Source organism: Apostichopus japonicus, chromosome 8, assembly GCF_037975245.1.
Source record: "Apostichopus japonicus isolate 1M-3 chromosome 8, ASM3797524v1, whole genome shotgun sequence".
NCBI lineage: Eukaryota > Metazoa > Echinodermata > Holothuroidea > Aspidochirotida > Stichopodidae > Apostichopus > Apostichopus japonicus.
This window is the reverse complement of record NC_092568.1, coordinates 19,481,431-19,502,220: the sequence shown is the minus strand read 5'-3', so window position 1 is coordinate 19,502,220 and position 20,790 is coordinate 19,481,431. Positions and strand designations below refer to the sequence as shown.

The following is a 20,790-nucleotide window of genomic DNA, read 5'->3' as shown; positions in this document are numbered from 1 at the left end:
AGTTATTGTAAAGAGTAAACACAAAAACTAGAACTAACCGGTAGCCGCTATGACATCATCATCAATTTCGGATAACCGTAAATGTATACACAGTGAACAAGAATAAAGACTACGTCGCAAGTAGTCGTGTAATACGTTCCACTTTATGCTATCATTTTAGCAGTTGTTGTATAACACGATTTATTGGTATTTCCCTCCCCTTTCCCTCCCTTCCCCCTCCCCTACCCCTTCCTCTCCCCTTAACACTGTTCACATCAGCTTACTTACCCTACACGTATATCTTGGGTCACTGTATGGGCCAAAGAATAAACATCTGGCGTGTTCGTGACAGGTGTGGGTGCCTTCCGAACAAGGGTCAATAGGTATACATTGCTGTAGGTGTGAAAAACAAGATCAGTGACGTCATAATCATTGGACTTAATCCAACTATGAGCAAGAAAATATTCAACCGTTATCATTATTTTTATTTTTTATGATTACTATGATGATTTCGAGGAAGAGTGTAATATGATTTTATTATAATCATTGTCAACGTGCAGGTCGAGAAGTTCACGTACGCAAAGAGCTTTCTAAATTTTTTCAAGGTGAAAACTCTGTTATATACTTGAATTCCCGTCTGGAGACTGAACCCAGCTGGTTATGTTATGATGAAACCGTCCTGAAATTTCCGCCATAATTATTGAAGTAGCCAGTTTTTAAGTGTGCATGGAGGCTATAGGAAATGATTCATATCGCAATAAAATATACAATTAACTATATAGTAATGATTTGTGTCATTGAGTGAGATTAGCTACTCTTGTGTGGGTGGGTGTGTGTATATGCCAACTATAGGCTAGGCTGTGTATACGTACTATGAAAAGTGTGGTAGGCCTATTCGATAAAAATATAAATCTTGTTTTAACGTGTCACTAGATTACTCGAGGTATTAAAACGTCTTGTACGTGTATACTATAGGCATCCTGGTGATATTTACATGTAATTCCTCAATGCCTTTTCCACATATTCGTATTTGGAAGTTTGTACCGCAAGTGAACTTGAAGCAAACAGGAGTGATGTCATAAGTTGCCCACGGGCAGCACAATGTCTTCTTTTTTTATGTTTTCACTTTATAATTTTGACCTTCTATTGGATAGGGTTCCAGCTTGGTCTATCTCAAGTTTGAATGAAAACAGTTGTGATTAAATTTTAAAGAAATAAAAAGGACATAGAAACAAATTTGTCAGTGTGTATGTATGATATCACACCCGTTTTCTTTCATTTTCACTTTTCGTACAAAACATGTCAACTTCGCATGTTGTTATCTCGAAACGATAAAAAAATAAGAACTGGATGCAAATTTCTCCAGGATGCTTTTCAAATACGGTCCCTTTTTTCATCAGTCCAAATTAAAATTTTCCCTGGACAATCCTTTTATTACATTTTTTAATATTTTCTTTTTATGTATACGTGACATCAAGGCATTATTTTTCGACCATTTCAAACTGAAAACCGAAGGACATATCAATTTCATATCAGAATCATCTCTATATGACTTCACGAAATTATGACAAGAAAGGACACCATATAGGGGGGTACATTGGAGGGTACATTGTAGGTCCAAACAATTCGAACAGGGGGTCCAATATTTGGATAAAGGCTAATTAAAATATTTAAGACCAATGAAACTGTCATCGGCGGGCAATGGTATTTCAAGCCTTACTTGATGCCTGGTCACTATTCTTGTTTTTTTTTTTTTGCCTGATAATTTGCCGCACCATGGCAGCTAAAAATCCTACCACCTACCTATCTACTGACAACTGGCTAGTTTTCAAGGCCAATTTGTATTCCCCCCTTGAGTGACTAAAATCAAAACACAGATATTTACTTCTCACTTATTGCCTCTATTGAAGTTTAACAAAGTCAAGGTTAAAAGCTATCAAAGTTGAGAAAATATGGCTGCGCGGAAAGCCTTTGCGTGACTCAATAATTGCGAGAACAAATAGCAAAATAATTCCAGTTAGCCATAATAATAATAACCAACGCAGCTTTTGTCGAAAAGAAATTTATATTGTGTTTCCATATTCGTATAGGAGAATTTTCTATGCATGTCCAAGAAAAAAAACGCCAATTTGTTTCTTTAATTGGCACAACACAAAGTTCAATAAAAAAAAATATATATATATATTTGTGGAATTGGGCATTGCATTGTTACAGATTTGATTAATTTTACAAGAATTCTATATAGTTGTTAAAGCTGCTTGCCAATCAACAAATAAACAATTTATACAGATGTCACCATAGTAAACTTGTTTACCAACAGAAAATCTTTGTAGGGGATATTTATGACATCATACATGATGCTACGAATTCAATATACAAATATTAATCATGATCGATTCTCCTTGTAGATATACATATATCTAGTTCACAGTCTACACAAACACACAAAACAAATCTTAACTTTTTCCCTCCAGAATCGCAACGAATTCTTAAAGGTCATCAGCATTCCTCACCTCTTCCCCCACCCCTCCCCCACCCCTCCCCCACCCCTCCCCCACCCCCATAAATAGAATTTGCTTCACGTTCTCAAAAATATTTTCATAGAAGATCAATTAATCGACGTGCTTTGAGGACGGCAGTAAAATGCATGTTGCAATCTGAGCCAGAGTGACCATTGTTTGGCCTTTTTCTAGCATATTTTGGGGCTATACTTTTGAAGTTTAATATCTGTAAGTTGGTTACGTTAAGCATGTATTTTGTACAGGGTTGTAACTTTTTGTCCCACTGGCCCATGTCATGTAATATTCACACATAATTGGATCCAGTCAACCTGCGCACTGCTCACAGCCCAACCAAAATGTGAAATTATATAGAGACGGTTGTTTATTTGCATATTAAACTTTGGGTGAAACTTTTTATTGTCCTCAAGTGTCCTCGAGTTAGATTAGAGTAGGCCTTCTAGTCGTTTACATGCATCATTGTTTGAACGAAAAGAGAGAGAGAGACAGAAATATTAGGTACAGTGTTCGTAGTAAACATCTCACTGTAAAGTAGAAATAGATGTATGTTGTAGGAAGTGTTGACTCTACATGTTGACCAGATACAGTAACAATGTTACAGCATACATTAACAGCTATGTGCGAAAGGCAATTAAGTCCCAGAAATTAAACAAAGATAATGAATGGGGGAAAAAATGTGCTTACCTGTTTGTACTTAGCGGCATGTCTTACACCGACACCAGACGGTTGGTTTCCGCGATAATTTACCGGGCAAGGCAAACACTGGTACCCGGGAATTAAGTTCCTGCAGAGGTGTTTGCCACGAGAATTGAAACAGGCATCAGACACCTCATGACACTGAGAATATTAAAAAAAGAAAAAAACAGATAATAATAATAATTATATCAATAACCATGAGTCTGCATAACTTATATGAGTATAAACCCAAAAAAGAATCACAAATGATAATAATAAGTTACTTGATTATTTTCGTGTTTACTTTCATATTATCATCGTGTATTTTTATCCTACATTATTATCATCATTATGATGGCGTTCCATAATAGGCTGCCGAACATGCTCTGTGATTTTGTCGGTTAATGTTTTTACGACGATCTTCCTGTTCCGAAAACTTGCCGCTGTTCTTTGGATTATCACTCCGCCCCTCACCGTATAGACACGGCAACACGGGCAAGGGAACAACTAGCAGTTTGGAGAAATACACAGTAAGGTATAGGCTACTAGACTACTAGTACAGGCTATTGTATGTTTCGTTTACGCATACTATACCGGGAGAAATCAAATTCGCGTCTATGGCAAGCCATGTGGGACAAACACTGCATAGTATATCCGCGTATTAATTGGAATTTACACGCGTATTAATTGGAATATATACGCGTATATATTATTAGCCAATCATATGGCTTAAAAATGTCCGCGTATTAATTCGAATATGTACACGTATTAATTCGAATATATACACGTATTAATTGGAATATATACACGTATTAATTCGAATATATACACGTATTAATTCGAATATATGCACGTATTAAATAAAATACATATGGGAATTAAATCCAATATATGCACGGATTAATTAGAATATACACGAAAAAACATTTTCCGCTCTTGCTGTGTACATGTACCAAAGATAAATGTTTTGGCGGGCTCGCGAGATCGCTTCAAAACGCGAAACTTTACACATTTAGGCTACAACACATGTATATTCGAATTAATACGCGTATATATTCGAATTAATACGCGGATATATTATGCAGTGTTTGTCCCACATGGCTTGCCATACGCGTCCATGAAATGTATGTATGTATGTATGTATATGTGATCTTTCCGCAAGCAGGAACTCGCGAAAGAAGCCATGGAGGCTTATAGACTCGCAAGCTGACCGAAGCCAATCTCTCGGCACACATCCATTTAACGTCCATGTCGGGAAGTTGTGATTGAACAACACCCTTGCCAGACGACACACATTGCTGTCGGCGGGGAATCGAACCGGGGATCTCATGACTGGGAGACGCCGGCGTTAACCACTAGGCTATACACTCCGCCTGTGACTTAACAAAGTCGACTGTGACTTAACGTGACTTAAACGTGACTTAAATGTGACTTAACAAAGTCGACAGTAATCATTACAAATATCACCGAGATTCACACTTTGTAATCACCGGTTGACAGTAATGTACCGGTAAATTTGAGACAAACGGGCAACACTGATTGTCAGGCAGAGCTTCGAATACGGAAGCGTAAAACTATCGTATAACATCAAAACACGCAAATGTGTTGAAGAATTACATAACTGCAGTGTTGATCGGTTTGAACCTTTTCTTTCTTTCTTTCCCTGTCTTTCTCCAGAGACGGGATTTATTGTGATATGGAGGGCATCGGTGAAACACACCGCCATGGATGATGAAATGAGAAGGGGGAGGGGGCGGGGGGGGGGGAGAAATGAGGGGATGTGAGGGCCGGGGTAACACTAGGGATATTGTGAAAACGTAGTTGTTCGTACTGAGAAGACGCAATCAATGACAAGCATATTAAGAGACGACATGATCTTTTTATCGCATTTCTGATCATCTCCGTGAAGAGATCGCAAAACAAATCACGTCCACATAATCTCGACTGCGTGAGAGATATAGTGATCATGCCAAGGCCACCACCGTGACAAAGGGTTTGAAGACAGAAGTTGTCTAAGAAACTTGATCAGTGATAGCCTCCAGCCGCTACAGATATTAAACTATACGACATTCCGTCACATAGACAACATAAATGAAACATAATAAACCTCTCCATGACAACCAAGCAATATTTCTATGATAAAGGGCAATAGAAAGTCCACATAAAACAAAAGAGGGTTTGAGCGGGAGGTCAACGTCATGTAGAACATACTGTTGAAGGAACAGCGCCCTCTTTACGTGAGGCATATCTTTATCGAGAGGAAGGATAACAGGTTAAATTAAACTGAGTTTGTATTTTTCATGATAGTTTTGATATTCCTGTTTCAGTGAAGAACTTTATTTAGCGGAAGAGGTTAATCAAGTAAATGTTCTAATGGGAAGTGGTATGTAGTCTGACGGAGATGAACAAACAATTCAGATGAGCTTAATTGCCTGTAGGTCTTTCTATATCAAGATGAAAATTCAAATGATACTCCCTCCCTCCCTAGGCTACATCCGCATGGCATACGGCATATGGAAGTGTCATGTAGTATAAATAAACTGACTTGCGCACCGTTGAACAATGATTACATCGCTATAAAGTAAACAGGACACGTGACGTATAGGTAGGTGAGCAAAGTCAATATCAAAAGAATCGTGAGGATCTCAAAATGCACCCCACCCCCCCACCCACCTCACCACACCCAGGGCTCTCTTTGCCAAGTATTGGTCTTAGAATGCAACTTCAGGGGAGAGAACATTTTAATATAAACTTTGAAAGGCAATATAAATGCTTACTTCATTGACGTCGTTACAGAATCTTCCATCTCCAACGTAACCGGTAGGACAAGATCCACACTCATATGTACCCTCGGGATGACTGCGGCATTCTACGCCATAGAAACAGGGACTTGAAAGACAGGCATCTTGAGAAGGTTAAGAAAACAGATAACAATGGCGTTAAACTATTGAAAAGAATTATAGTAGCATAATAAAGTATAACAATGTGAAAAGAACATAACAAAGTAACAATTGCACTGTGAACGCCACCTCACCTCACCCCACCCCACCCCACCCCTCCCTCAGAGCAGCACTACTTCAATCATTCAGCAACCTGTTCCAATCCTTTTCCTCATCCACTCTTCCTTCGCACCCCCCCCCCCCTTTTTCCGCCTCCGCCAATCTTCTCCGCTTCATATCCTTCCACTCCTAGTTGCTATTCTGGTAGCCCTCAATTTGTTCTATGATGTTATAAGGCTTCTCCTTTAAGAGCCCTCAGAATTGAAAAATCCCGGCGATCTTTTTTCAATTGGGGTGAAATCCTTATTCATGTGTAGTAACATCTTACTTTAATGTAATTTACTTCGTGTCAATCACTGTTAAATGATTTTACATGATTTCAGATGTTTTTTAATATCGCCGCCAAAAAAAATTGACCTATAAAACTTTACCTGTCGGCAAGAATTGATGGAATATCTTAATAATCCAAAGTATTAAGTTTCGAAACCTTGAAAAAACAAACCTTGTGTAAAAAAAGGGTAGGTGATCCTTAAAAGATAATCTGATAATGTGCAGATTTCTCTGAAACCTGACAGAAATGAAATGATGTAATTTTCAACGGAATTGTCTTCGTTATGATTCAATTTACCCCTTCTAAAGAACGAAATTGTCTCCAAAAGAGAAAATTTTAGATTAAAGTAAAATAACCGTCCGTATATATTTAATATGATGTTGACAGTTTCGCTGGTTATAACTTGATTTCATTATAGTTTACACACCTGTTTATGACCCTTCTTCAACTTTTCCAAATATGAGGAGGTATTAACAAAGCGGGAATAAGAACAAAACTAGAAATAATTTCTGTCTTGGCTTCATGCCGATTCTTCAAAATTGAAATGATTCTCCTTTTCTTAAACGTTCGATAGAGATATATCGTAAACCGAAAATGCAGAATCAAATGCCAAGCTAAATATGACAAAGATATTTTGCCCATCTGATCTGAAAACTGACTGTGACAGAATCGTAGACAAAATTGAAAATAAAAATCTGTCTTTCTATATGACTGTGGACTTCAGACGGTATTTTGAGCAGATTTTGTATAATTTCTGATACTATCCAATCCTCTATCAATCAGTCAAGAGTAGTAACAATACTGACATCACGATATGTTGCTTTACATATCCATGTTGATCACCTCTTTAACTTCATATTAGGAAGGAGAAATATCGTTCCGCCAAGATCAAAGACTTTCTGAAAATCCTTGAAAGCTTCGTCACTTAGAACCGGCATCTGTCCGATTATTTTAGTCATCATTTGAAAACATCACGTTCCATCGAATAAAATCAAAGAATCCCTGCTACTATACGTAAGCCTGTTTGCGCATACTGCACCGCTATAGCTTGGGTTTACAATACTTGTATTGGGGTGCTACCTCTGCACCATTATCGCTTGGGTTTACAATACTTGCATTATGGGGTGCTACCTCTGCTCCCTCACCCAACACCATCCCGGACTCCCGTCCCCATCTTCTTTTGTGCTTAATATATTTTAATTTGATCACAATGGCTGCTTACCGACAGGACACGGCTGAGTGTTACACATTTCTCTCTGTACAGTCGGACCTGTACAATTAACTCCTCCGTGACTTGGGGGTGGGTTATCACACTGCCTGCTTCTCTCCCGCCATCCTCCATCACACGACTTGGTGCAGGCAGACCAGAGTGAGTACATGCCCCACTTACCATCAACTGCAGAAGAAAAGGGAAGCAATTAGCAGCCATAAAGAATGATTGCACTATAATACAGGAGACTGTGTAGGGGCCTGCCAATTGGTCAATCAAACTAAGACAAGTTATATCATACTGATCTGTTTTCCCGCCCAAAATGAAGGTTATGGAACGAGTAACAAACAATGTGTTCATATGGTTCTCAACATTTCGTCGCCTATAGACTATAGACTCTTTTCATACGTATTTAGCCTAGTATTACATACATCAAAATCACATCCAATTTATTTGTTTAAACGTTCGATATTTACTTCATTAATATGTAAAAAAAAACTTGACCAGTCAAGCCAGATGGCTAGTGTGTTCCAGCTACACATAACCTAATACTCAGACTAATCAACAAAATTGTTGCGGGATTTTGTTTTTCTCAAAGTCAACCCAAAAAGTTAAAAATTCATCAGGAAGTTGTCGGGTACATGTTATGTCAATCGGTAACCTTGCAAACACGTTTGGCAACCTTACAAATGTTTGAGCTATATCTATTATAAAGATGTTACAAATATTAGTTCGCAAAGTTTACTGTCGTCGTCTAGCAGGAGGCTAACATCGGTTGTTAACACGTTGGACATGACTATAGGATCTGTACGATGGGAACACACGTTTTGTTACCTATTTTGCCTAGCTATTTTGTTAACCTTGAATCCGTGTACTAATAGCTTGTTGTCACCTGTCAAAGGCCACATGTCTTTTCGAAACTTATTTGACGTGAAAGGTAGCCGCCCGATCAGATTTTTCGCTTTATACAATTCCTGGGAAAATTTTGCCATAAACATCTCCATCTTTCGCTTTTAGAAGTGACTGTTTTTCACGTAACGGAAATTCATAGTATTTTTTTGGATGGTTGGGGGCCAACGTTGGCCAACAATGGATATTTGTCATGAAATATATATATTTATAATATATATTATATATATATATGTATAATATATATATATATAGATAGATATTGATATATATATATATATATATATATATATATATATATCTACAGTCATATTCATACACAAAACTTCCTTTGAATCCGCAACAGCTCCACAACACAACAGCTCCACCCCTAATAAGAGAAAGGCACTAAGAAGCACAAAATGTTAAGGGGAAAAGACCTCGACAAAAATATCTGTCAAAAATGTCTAAGCTAAGAACGTTTTTACCCATTTTTTGCCAAATTCAAAGAAGAAATAGATAGTTTATTTTCTTGTCTGTTTGTCTTCTCTTTTTTTGACATATTTCCTGCGGCAAAGACCGAATGTACCCGAGAAGGACATTGGTAGACAAACTTCCGTCATGTTTTTGAAGTTTTTGTATAGTGTCGCCACTATTGTTGTTTTTTCTCTTTCTTCGTGGGTCTGTTATTGATAGCTCGTTTTAAATCCGTCTACATATTTTCTAACAAGAGAAAGTGCATGCCTTATAAAAGTTTTACCCACCAGCAACTACGTTTTTTTTCTGTTTGATTTATGAGCAGCTTGTTTTTATTATTGTTATTATGATTATTCTACTTTTTCATCTATTTCCATCATTGTAACATTTTTTTTCCACAGAAGATCTCGTTGAAGGTATAGTCCAGGGGGGGGGGGGACATTTTTGACAAATGAAAGAGACAAATGTTTTGCTCTTGGATTGGACAGGGTTCAACCATTGCCTTAAAGGGTATTTGAAGTTATCGACAAATATACATCTCAGAAGCGGAAGCAGGACACTTCGCCCAACAACCATTTCGCCCAACTGCCATTTCGCCCAACCTTACCATTTCGCCCAACCAGCCTGGTCATTTCGCCCAACCAGCCTGGTCATTTCGCCCAACCAGCCTGGTCATTTCGCCCAACCAGCCTGGTCATTTCGCCCAACCAGCCTGGTCATTTCGCCCAACCAGCCTGGTCATTTCGCCCAACCTTGATTAAATATGATACTTGAAAAGTAAACGTTCGGGAATTGTTAAAGTTACAGGATACGAACCGAATATTAAGGAAACTTGAGGACCGATCAGTGTGTTGGGGGTTAGGTTAGGTTAGGTTAATAACAATATAACTTCCAATAATTTAACCCAAAATAAATAAAATTGAATTAGTGAAATAGAAACGGTTATATTATTCCACACCGATTCCCCTTTGTTTATATAATAATATAACTTCCATATAATAATAATAATAATAATATAACTACCAATAATATAACCCAAAATAAATCAAATTGAACTAGTGAAATAGAAACGGTTATATTATTCCACACCGATTCCCCTTTGTTTGTATAATAATATAACTTCCATTGTATGCGTAAACGCCTAAAGTAGTGTAATCCTCCCATTATACCCGAAATAACTGCTCAGACTCCGATCGATATCGAGCGGACCTCACTTTATTTACCTATTACGAAGTAACCTTACCCAAAATAAATCAAATTGAACCGGTGGAATAGAAAAAGTAATATTATTCTGACTGAATATTAGTAAAAATAAGGTTGGGCGAAATGACCAACACGGTTGGGCGAAATGACCAACACGGTTGGGCGAAATGACCAACGCGGTTGGGCGAAATGACCAACGCGGTTGGGCGAAATGACCAACGCGGTTGGGCGAAATGACCAGGCTGGTTGGGCGAAATGGCAGTTGGGCGAAATGGTTGTTGGGCGAAGTGACTCTCAACCTCAGAAGCAACTTTCGTCTGGACGTTACAGAAATAGCTGTACGATTGGATAAATAGGACGGCTTCTAGCCCAATTTATCGCTTGCACATATTTCGGCACCTCAAACTGACGGTGCCAGCTAGTTCCCAGAGCCCATTAACCGGTAGGCCAATCCGCCAATGATACTTTTTTTTTTAAGAAAAGTCACCTAGGCAAGAACCTGGGCACGAAAACCAAACTACCGAACGACTGATCCGTTCTCAACCCCAGTCCCCTTGCATCGGGACTGTGACTGTGTGATCATCGTCAGGTGTGCATCACCAATCCCCTCGAAAGGGAACAGATACTACACATGATCTTAGCCAAAAGGCCAATGATTACTGCAGGGTGAATGCAGCGTTTCGTTAACCGCCCCCCCCCCCCAGATTACATCAAGCAACCAACCACGTACATCAGAGATACCCAATATGGTGAATATTACATACCTGCGCAGGGTGTCCTAACACATATTCTCTGGTCCCGACGTGCTCCCTCGCAGGGGCGTCCTCCATTGAGGGGTCGAGGGGAGTTACATGCCCTAATTCTGGTTTCTGTCCCATTACCGCAAGTAACACTGCATGTCCATGGTGTCCAGCTACTAAATCCTCCATCAAGAACCTCTGTGAAAACAAAAAACAGAGACAAGAATCCCTCGATGATCAGCTGTTTGCGATTTGATGTTTATCTTCTTTTTTTTTCTTTCTTAGAATCAATAACATCTCCAAGAATGAGCTTATACATCAATTATATCTCATATTACAGCCAAAAACAACAAGCAATTTAGTGCAAATAACATTACCCCGATATGCATATTTAATAATATATGTGAAATGTCTGAAAAAGGGTCAAACCATTAAATGGTTTAGCGTTTTCGATCAGAAAGTCTTGCTATAGTCGATAAAATTAATTTAACACAACTCTAATGATATTATGAAGAAAAAAAATTCAGCTCCACAGAAACAACACAGAACACTCAAATATCAAACCAAGTAGAATTTGTAATACGCTTTTAACTTGGTGCAACGAAATCTTCTAATTTTCTATGGCATTTTGTCTAGCTTCCAATGAGACTATGATAACAGCCTCGCTGTCTACTAAACTAGATAGTCCAGCCAATTTGTTTGTTGATCCGCTGGTGATGATAGGAAAGATATTAAACCCTTAGATTTTCTTTTCATTTTTTTTAATTATTATTTTCTATGTACAGATGTTAACTACGCACGGACTTAATGTTGAAAGGTCTTTTTAATGTGTTGTTATATACAAAGTAATAATGTAGGCTAGAACATAAACTGCAGTAATGTCATTTCCCTTAATCTAGTAAACCTGTCATGCTCTCTAGAGATCCAAGATGCAGTTTCGATAACCTAAGATTCTCGACTTGCGACGAAAAGTAAACTCAATTTGGCAAAATCGTTTACTGTCAAACATTTGGAGATTTCGAAAGCATTTTTTAACCTTTCATATTCACAAATTTTAGTCGTCACGCGTCATCTGTACAGTAATGTGAAGCATATGTCAGCCTGTAGTTCCCTTGATGGGTTTTAGTTAAGGAAACCAATCCACACAAAACCATGAACAATGTTAGAAGGAGATAAGAAACATGTCTATCATCAAATACCTTGCGGCCTCACAATCTAGAAACGAACATCTGTAATGAACTGATAAGATATTTAAAGGGAAATTCCCACAAAATAAATATGTAGAAGTTCAATGAAGGAACTAGTTCGTTCTAAAGTTTCGGTAATATCGAACATTAGAAGCCCCAGAAATCTTGAGCGCCAGGACGCCCGCGGGGACATTATTCCATAAGCCACCCTTTTTGCACTCTTCTATATGTTTGCTTATATAAGTATGTTATAAATATGAGACTATACACTATTCTCCCATATTTTCCCGGGTCCCCTCCATCATGGTGCCCGGAGTTGTAATCACCCCACCCCCTCCTCTCGTTGGGACTGCATGGGGAGCCTACAAAGGAGGAAATGCAATTCTCGGAAACAGATCGATGTGCGCTCAACGTATAAGCGCCTGTTATCATCAACGTGCTTGAACAAAGCATGTACGTTGTGGTAGTTTACAGTATCACACTGTTTTAGTATAAATTGAGAAAATAATTAGCGCGAAAACAAAACCAGATTACATATCAATTTTCAACTCAAATAACAACATTTTAGCGTTTACAGAAGGCCTATATACAAATTTCGCAACAAACGTTCCTTTAGGGTAGGAAATAATTGAATATGAACCTTTTTAGCATATATAAGGGGATGTCCCTTGGTTTTTGTCAACAATCATGCCATTATAAAAAAAATATCTGACTGTAAGATTGTGGTCAACAACAAAAATAAGACTTTACAATGTTAATATACACGGAACAAATTATGTTTATAACAGTGTAACAACGGATATATCTTGTTTACAAAATGGCGATTTTTTTCACAGACTAAATTTTCCCTTCCTTTAAACCTGTTTAAAAGAATTAACCCTTGACATGTTATTCTTGTCGTTAGAAAGTACACCGGAACTTTATAAGCTAAACTAATATGAGGGAGCACGGAACTAATTCACCCTCTTCATACTAAACAAAGAAACACTTCGAATCATTTGAAATTCTATTATTAGGAAAACATTTTTAATCTACCTATATATTTCTTCCACTCATTTTATGAGCAAAACAGGAGATGAACATCTTCTTGTCGGAAATTATACTTGTCGAATGTGAGGAGAAAAGGGAAGGGAAGGGTGTCTCGAAAAGGGAAGGGTGTCTCTCAAGGTGGACACCCTCAGTTTATCCGGTTGACCCCACTACATTTACTTTTCAAGTAGGTTTTTTTTTCTCAATAAAAATCGATTATTTTTTAATCGATATCATCGAGTACTGAAATCACATCATAACGAAGTGCGTTCAAACTGTAGCATAAAGTAATGTTTCATTTCTAAAACATGCAAGGAGGAAAATTTGTAAACTTTCCAACTTTCCGATTCCCTATTTTTTATTTCTTTGGAGGGGGGGGGGGGGGGGCATATGACTATACATATTATTATACTAGTATAAGTTTTCTGGTCGACGAAATGATGAAAATGTAAATTAATTCCATAAATTATACACAAGTCGTCCAGTCCAACCTACAGATGTCTTAACTCAATTGCAATCTTATTCAAAAATATGTCCACAGAGTTTTTAAAATTTGCTAATCAAACGCAAGACATGCCGCTTTGAAAGAGAGAGAAAAAAAAGTAGGAAGGTTGAACGAATCCGTGACAGTTACGTTATCGAACTTAAATTGTAGTATAGACTAGAAAGTAAAGTGTCGAAGGACGTGACATAATTTCAAATACTTGGCAAACCTTATTCATATCACTTCTGAAGCATTTCATGTTTGTGTGGAACGCATAAAGAGCAAAAAACTAATGAGTCATTTAATATCGGATGTTGAATCTGTCAGAAGCCGTTGGCTTAAATCACCAACAAATGACAACGGAAATATCAGGTAACTTTCTAAGCAATTTCGACATAATTAATGCTTTTCACTTCAATTATTTAATATAACATTCTATAATAAATACACCTGAATGTGACGGATGTTGAATATGTCAAAAGCCGTTTGCTTAAATCACCAACAATTGACAACGGACATATCAGGTAACTTGCTAAGCAATATTAACATAATTAATGTTTTCACTTAAATTTTTTAATATAACATTCTAATTAATACACTTGGCATATGATAAACCGTTTGAACCCTGTAAAATGTTACCTCTTTATCCCATCAGTTGAACTTGAAAGTGATATAAGAGCCTAAAGACTTGGGCACACACTTTTGCCACTTATAGCAATGATTTGGGTGAAAGGAAAATTTCCTTTTTCTGCTTTAATGATGTGCTGTATCTCCTCTTCAATGTCTTTAAAACTGAACCAAAATATGGTTTTGAGTGGGGCTAAGGGGGGGGGGGCGATAAGCATTTATGGTTTAGGTCTAAAAAAAAATTATTAGCCGTTAGCAGCGCAAATTATTTTTGTAATTCCTTTTTGACTGTTAGACTTACTTATGCAAGGTTGATTGTTACACGGTCTGGTTTGAACGTCTGGTCCATCACAAGCAAAATGTGTTCGGTCACATGTTCGGCCACGTGCCTGTTCTCCACCGCCACAGGTAGCACTGCAAGGCGTCCAAATTGACCAATCACTCCAGCCTATGTCTTCATCGTTGGCTGAGGTAATATAACAGTGCGATGATTATATATAGTTTATATATAGAAACACATACGCAAACACACATATCTATCTCTTTTATCCACACCTCGGCTCGCATGTAACCCATAACCCATGTTCTTGTTTGTGAAGGATTTATGATAAGTAATTGCATTCTTTTGTTTAAATGCAATTTTCTTTCGGCTATAGAATTAAACCTAACTGTGGTTATATGGCGACACATTTAATTATAAGGATATATAAGAAAGTGAATTTCCATGAATAAAATAACACAGTACACATATATCCCTCACAAGAAGAACATTTCCTGTGGATATATGTCAGCGCCGGTGTGGAAATATTTGGTGACACACGCACTAGGTACGTACGTTTGTTACCGCTAGTGACCACGAAAAAATGTGCGGTGCAAATAGGCAATAAGCTATGGACATGTACATTTCTGCACGCTGCTGTGACGTCATTCCATACATGGGCGCTTTGAATTCCTTGCGCCGCTGTCGTATGTGATAGAGAATAACTTACATGCAGTAAAAGGGCCGTTTATCATTATCTGTATTTGGTTAATTTTAAGGACAAATAGTCTTCAATCAGCAGAGATCACCCGTAGCTATATGTGAACCATTCATTAGGCTGTAGGGGAGACTTCTCATTGTTATGGTTAGCAAACTAGACTACACTGCAGAATGGGGCCCAGCAGTAATAAATCTAGCCTATAGGTCTAGCATTAGAACTAGTATTAGTAGTACAATTATACCTCTAGAACAATGCCGAACATAACTGTTGATTCGTTGAAGATGTAGAAATGTACATTTCCATTTGTACATAAATGTACAAACTTATACATTTCTCCCGCTACTAAGCTGACTCAATTCGTACTGATAGGGTGACACACAAATCCAACTAATGAATATTCATTCATTCATTCGTCATCATATTGAAAATATAAATGAATTGAGATTATAATCATAAATTATTTATATTACAGGAAGTAATAATAAAAGTAGATTTATCAGCTGTGACTGGTTATACTCTCGATCACTGCCCCCCCACCCGGTGGCGAAGGGGTAGAGTAAGATCATATATTTTTGATATTGTTAGTTGGAATGATACCAAAAGTTTTGGTTTCCAATCAAATATGATATCATTTTGCGAGCTCACTTTATCGCCGATTGTTTCTAATTTCCGCTAATATTCAATCCGGTGGTCACCCGTTTAAGTTGTATACTTCCGTGACTGCCTGAAAAATGATACAGCATGTGAATGGATTCCAGATCTTATCTAGATAATAACTGAACTTCAACAAACCGTTTTCGCTTACCTGGGCAAACCGGACAGCATTCCCCTGGAACCGGGATCGGGTTACCGCAATCAATCGGTTGGCACTGAATGCTATTACATCGAACCGATGGAGTAAAGTCACCATTTGGCTATAGGCATTAAGTAAAAACAAATCGAAAACCGAACTAAAGAAGGTGCAACAAGTAGAGACAGCATGCAGTATCGCGGTATATACCGTCCCAACACTTGAACCAATGGTAGCAGGAAAATTTATGAAAACCAAGTTTGTCATACAATTAGAAGAAAATCTATTAAGAATGTTATTGATACCCCCATAGTTTCTACAAGTTTGGCCATAGCTTCTGCCAAGACTGTCGGTTAAGTGTCTTACTCTTTAAGTTGTTTTTATGAGCACTTCACCCCCCCCCCCCACCCTCCCATCCTCTTAACAAACGGCAAACAAAAATAAATAGACAGTATTCACATACCTCGCAAGAGCAGGAAGTGCAATTGCCAATAGTCCAACTCTCTCCAATATCACGGAACATGTTGTCAAAGAAACACCCAAACATTGTGGGATACTCTACAGTAGGGGCTACCGTAGCCCTAATTTCGTTGTTTTTAATTTTCTGGGGTTTGAAAGAAAAGTTAATAAAGCTTTTTTATTTTCTCCCAAAAGGAGATTATAACACGTTTGCCCAATATCGTTGAAAGCGCCGGCGACCTCGAGAGAAACACAAATTTGAATGATTTTATTTAGTATTTTATTTAGTCAGTGTCATATATGGTATATAATCTCATTTGGTTCAGGATTCTCCAACAAGTGTTAAAACGATTAATGAAATGTTCGTTCGTGATAAACAGTTTATTATTTCCCACCCCTCCCCCTTCCTTCCTCCCAGGTAGGCATATACCTGCCTCAAATCTGTCCCCCGAAAACCTATCTACTTTACGAGGTTAAAGTTATATATGGGAAGGTTACTAACTGGTTGCTTTATATGTGTTCCTTCATCTGAAAACTATGATACTATGAGCCAATGAGCCAATAGGGGCCAATTTGCCGAATGTGAAACAGTTACGAGCAGTCGGACGTCACAGATACTTGTAGATAAATGTACCTTATTGGCTACCGTACATAATCATAAAATTACTGTAGATTCTGTTAAAACCTTTGAATGTTTTACCGTGTAAATATTTCCCACTTCTGTACTGAGTAATTCAACCCTCTCGTTCAACGAATCACATGAACACTGTGACCGGGATGTAGAAGACAACATGTTACCTGCAAAACAAATACAAATTTGGTTAATTTTTAAGCACTACCGGTATTTTAATGTCTTCTGTTGTTGTTGACGAGGAAAATGGGGAGGAGGAGGAGATGGAGGTATACCGTATCAGTCGATTTTCATCCATTTTTTTTGCGTTGCGACGCGATTATATGATACGAAAGGGAACCGTAAGATTCAACGTAAAAGATCTACATTAATTCAATAAGAAGAAATATAATTTTGGAATTTTGATATTACTGATACTTGGATAATTTCAACGAGATAGATATTTTGCAAAATAAGTAAATATATACTTCAATACGATGCCTTCGTGACAATTTCATATTCACCGTATGCCTTCATACAGCGAGAACGTAGCTAATTATAAATATGGGGGAGTTCATAGTAATTTGAAAGGATGTGATCAACTGATTAAGCTATGACATGAAAACAAAACAATATGCAAGCAGGAACTAGGAAGGAAGCCTAGGAAGAAAAACAATGTCCTACTTGAATCGAATTGTCCCATCTGGCTAGGATGACTTAAGTCACTGCTATCATCCTCTGAAAACGACATGCTATAATCAGCAAAATCCGCCTCACATCCGTATTGTTTGGCTACTTTGGAGTATTTCTTGTCAAAGAAAAACTTAGTTTCGTCAACAACACCCTAGGGAGAAGAAGAAGCAGAAGAAGAAGAGAAAAACAAAAAGAAGAAATTAAGGACGATGACGTCAGTATGGAAGAATCAAGGTAAAAAAAATATGTTCTAATGTTCATTCATTTATTCATACATACATATATACATCCGCTCATCCGTTCATTCATTCAGATTGTCTGACAAGAAGTACGACATTATGAAGAGGAAATTGAAAACACAATCACAATGTGCCATAAATAGCCATGAATGCAAATGGCTAATTCCGATACCTAATTTCATTTTGGACATTTCAAAGGGGAACACAATCTAAAACATTCTACATGTATAGCCTTTTTGTTAAATAATGAACATTTTTTACAGTTTCAATTTCAAGTCTGGTACATAATTATTATGTGGCAACTTTCAATTATCCGCCAACAAAAGGAACTTGAACCCCAATTCAACCAGGATGCTAATATTATGTTTCTCTTTTATCAATCAATCAAATAAACTCAATATACCTCTGAGCTTTTACTTGATTGCATACTGTAGTTGTTCACTTACCCTAAAGTCACCATATGTCTTGGCTCTAGGCCCACTTAGCCCCTGTCCAAAACGCAGTACGTATTTGTCGTAGTTATTCGAGAGTGGTACGTACAAAGTCCTCGGTATTATTCTGATTCTCATGGCGTGACAGTCCGCCTTCATGGTCACCATAACACCGCCATCGTGAGTCTTTTTCAATGTCAAAATGAAAGTATGAAATTTTTGGTCTGAATCTGCTAGTGGCGAATCGTCGAACACTATACTTTCATCATGTAACGTTTGATCTTCTACATCGAAACCACCAAATACTAACACAGGGATATGATTTCTGTTCATGGAAAACCCAAAAAGTCTTTCGCTTTGATCCTTTTTGTCAATAGAAAAGATAGTTCCCTTCATTTTGTCATCTCGTTTCAGCGTGACGACCAATGTGATCTCATCACTCATTTCCATAGCTATAAAGAGATGGTTAAGAGAATCCTCACTGGCAGTCACTTCTGACTTCAACCTGGTCTTTATCCTCCATGCTGGTTTGTTTGGCCTGGTCCCCTTGGCGGACTTGACACCTTCTACATCTGCTGATAGGCCAACCTCTTCCAAGACATTGTACGTACTTGATGCAACTGCAGGAAGAAAGACAATGACCATAAGAATAAAGAGCATCACTCAAAGTCCACAAAGATAGAAGAGTCTTTGGCAGAAAACTTAAAAACGTTTCTACGGTTTATCCTCAGGTCACTTTCGTTGCGACTACAACCATCTGATGATGATGATAATGATGATGATTATCAACAAAGTGCAGAATAACGAGACCCTTAAATCAGGGTCATCAAATGTTATCATCAGATTTCCTAGACAGTCAACGATGGTCACATAGATATGTTCCAAATATTAAAACAAACATGAAAATGTGCTGCCTCATATCGATTTTCCAGACTTTAATAAACATTCCACAATTTCGTAAATAATTTGGAGAGTCACAACAACAAGGGAAGGTACTTTTGAAACCTTTTAACAAATACTGCACTTACATGAGATCATGTACGTGCAGTATAGCCAAAAGAACAGTGAAGCAAAACACGGGCATTAGAACAAACAAATAAAGAAATGTTGTGACAAATAAAATACTAGAAATGTACCGTACTGAAGGTTCCCTTTTTTATATTTACAATTGTAAGCATATGCTTCAGTTCGCATGACAGATTGCGTCACACCCTAAAGGCCCCCCATTTATGCTGAATGGAGTGCCTTAACCCTACGCTATTATTTGAGAGGCACTACATATAGTTCTGCTGTGCGTCTGTACTCAATTCTGCTTATTTTTGCAACATCTCAAGTCAGGATTAGTCTACACACATGTATGTTCTACAGTATGTATATATATGCTATCTGGTATTGATCAAATGGTCTCTTTATGATGACGAACGCCAGGTAAATGATGACGATGGGTGACAATATATGTGTGTAAGATACCATGCACGGGTAGAAGAGTTGGATGTGTATGTATCCCACTGTTGATTCTATTACCTCAACTAAATTGTTGCCTATTAATTGAAGTATTCATGCAATCAAAACGTTATCTCACTGGAGGCTTCTGTTGTTGTTGTTGCTGTGTAGTTTTCTTATAGCTGCTAAATCATTACATCCGAACATACATTTCTGCAGTTCTGTTCATGTTGAACTTTGTACTTATGAATACCACTTGGTTGTCACATAAAGACTTACCACAGAGCCATGTGGTAGATACATTCTTGAACGCATCAACTGAACCAGATTAATGCTACAAGGAGTTGTACATGCTGGGGATGTTTACATTAACCCACGGTTTTCGTCTAAGTCAATTTAATTAGAGCCATATCAAGTTTAAGATGATTACTTTAACTTGTTTATTTAGTATGACTGGCAATAAATGTAGTATAACTAATCTTGATTGACTGCAATAACACTTGTTCACCGGGTAATTTATACGACATAATAAACCAATTATCATTGTATAACCGTATACTATGTACATATGCGAATACGTTTCTACTTGGTGTGGGGCATAAGATCGAAGAATTCACTACAAAACTTTTATTGGCTCTAGAAACTCTGAATAATATGCTGTTCTATAAGTTCTCTTTTCAGATTAAGTGGCACTGTATACATATTCCAAACTCAAGGGGCAACCTTTCATGTTTTGTATTGCAGGATAACGTGTTGATAAGGGTTTGTTGTGTCGATGAAGTTTCAAAGACACTTAA

The 20,790-nt window shown here is 37.6% G+C and overlaps 1 protein-coding gene across 2 annotated transcripts in view; it reads right to left on the bottom strand.

Moving 5' to 3' along the window:
* LOC139970937 (thrombospondin-1-like) overlaps positions 1-20,790 on the bottom strand; it is a 66,790-nt gene that overhangs the window by 18,256 nt on the left and 27,744 nt on the right. For both annotated transcript variants that reach the window (XM_071977014.1, XM_071977015.1), the window contains exons 3-13: positions 18,566-19,170; positions 17,872-18,031; positions 17,278-17,375; positions 16,582-16,722; positions 16,134-16,242; positions 14,650-14,814; positions 11,046-11,219; positions 7,726-7,899; positions 5,951-6,078; positions 3,183-3,335; positions 268-372 (exon numbers count right to left, since the gene is read on the bottom strand). In XM_071977014.1, coding sequence (XP_071833115.1) covers positions 268-372; positions 3,183-3,335; positions 5,951-6,078; positions 7,726-7,899; positions 11,046-11,219; positions 14,650-14,814; positions 16,134-16,242; positions 16,582-16,722; positions 17,278-17,375; positions 17,872-18,031; positions 18,566-19,170 — 2,012 coding nt within the window. The remainder of the gene's footprint in view (positions 1-267; positions 373-3,182; positions 3,336-5,950; positions 6,079-7,725; positions 7,900-11,045; positions 11,220-14,649; positions 14,815-16,133; positions 16,243-16,581; positions 16,723-17,277; positions 17,376-17,871; positions 18,032-18,565; positions 19,171-20,790) is intronic.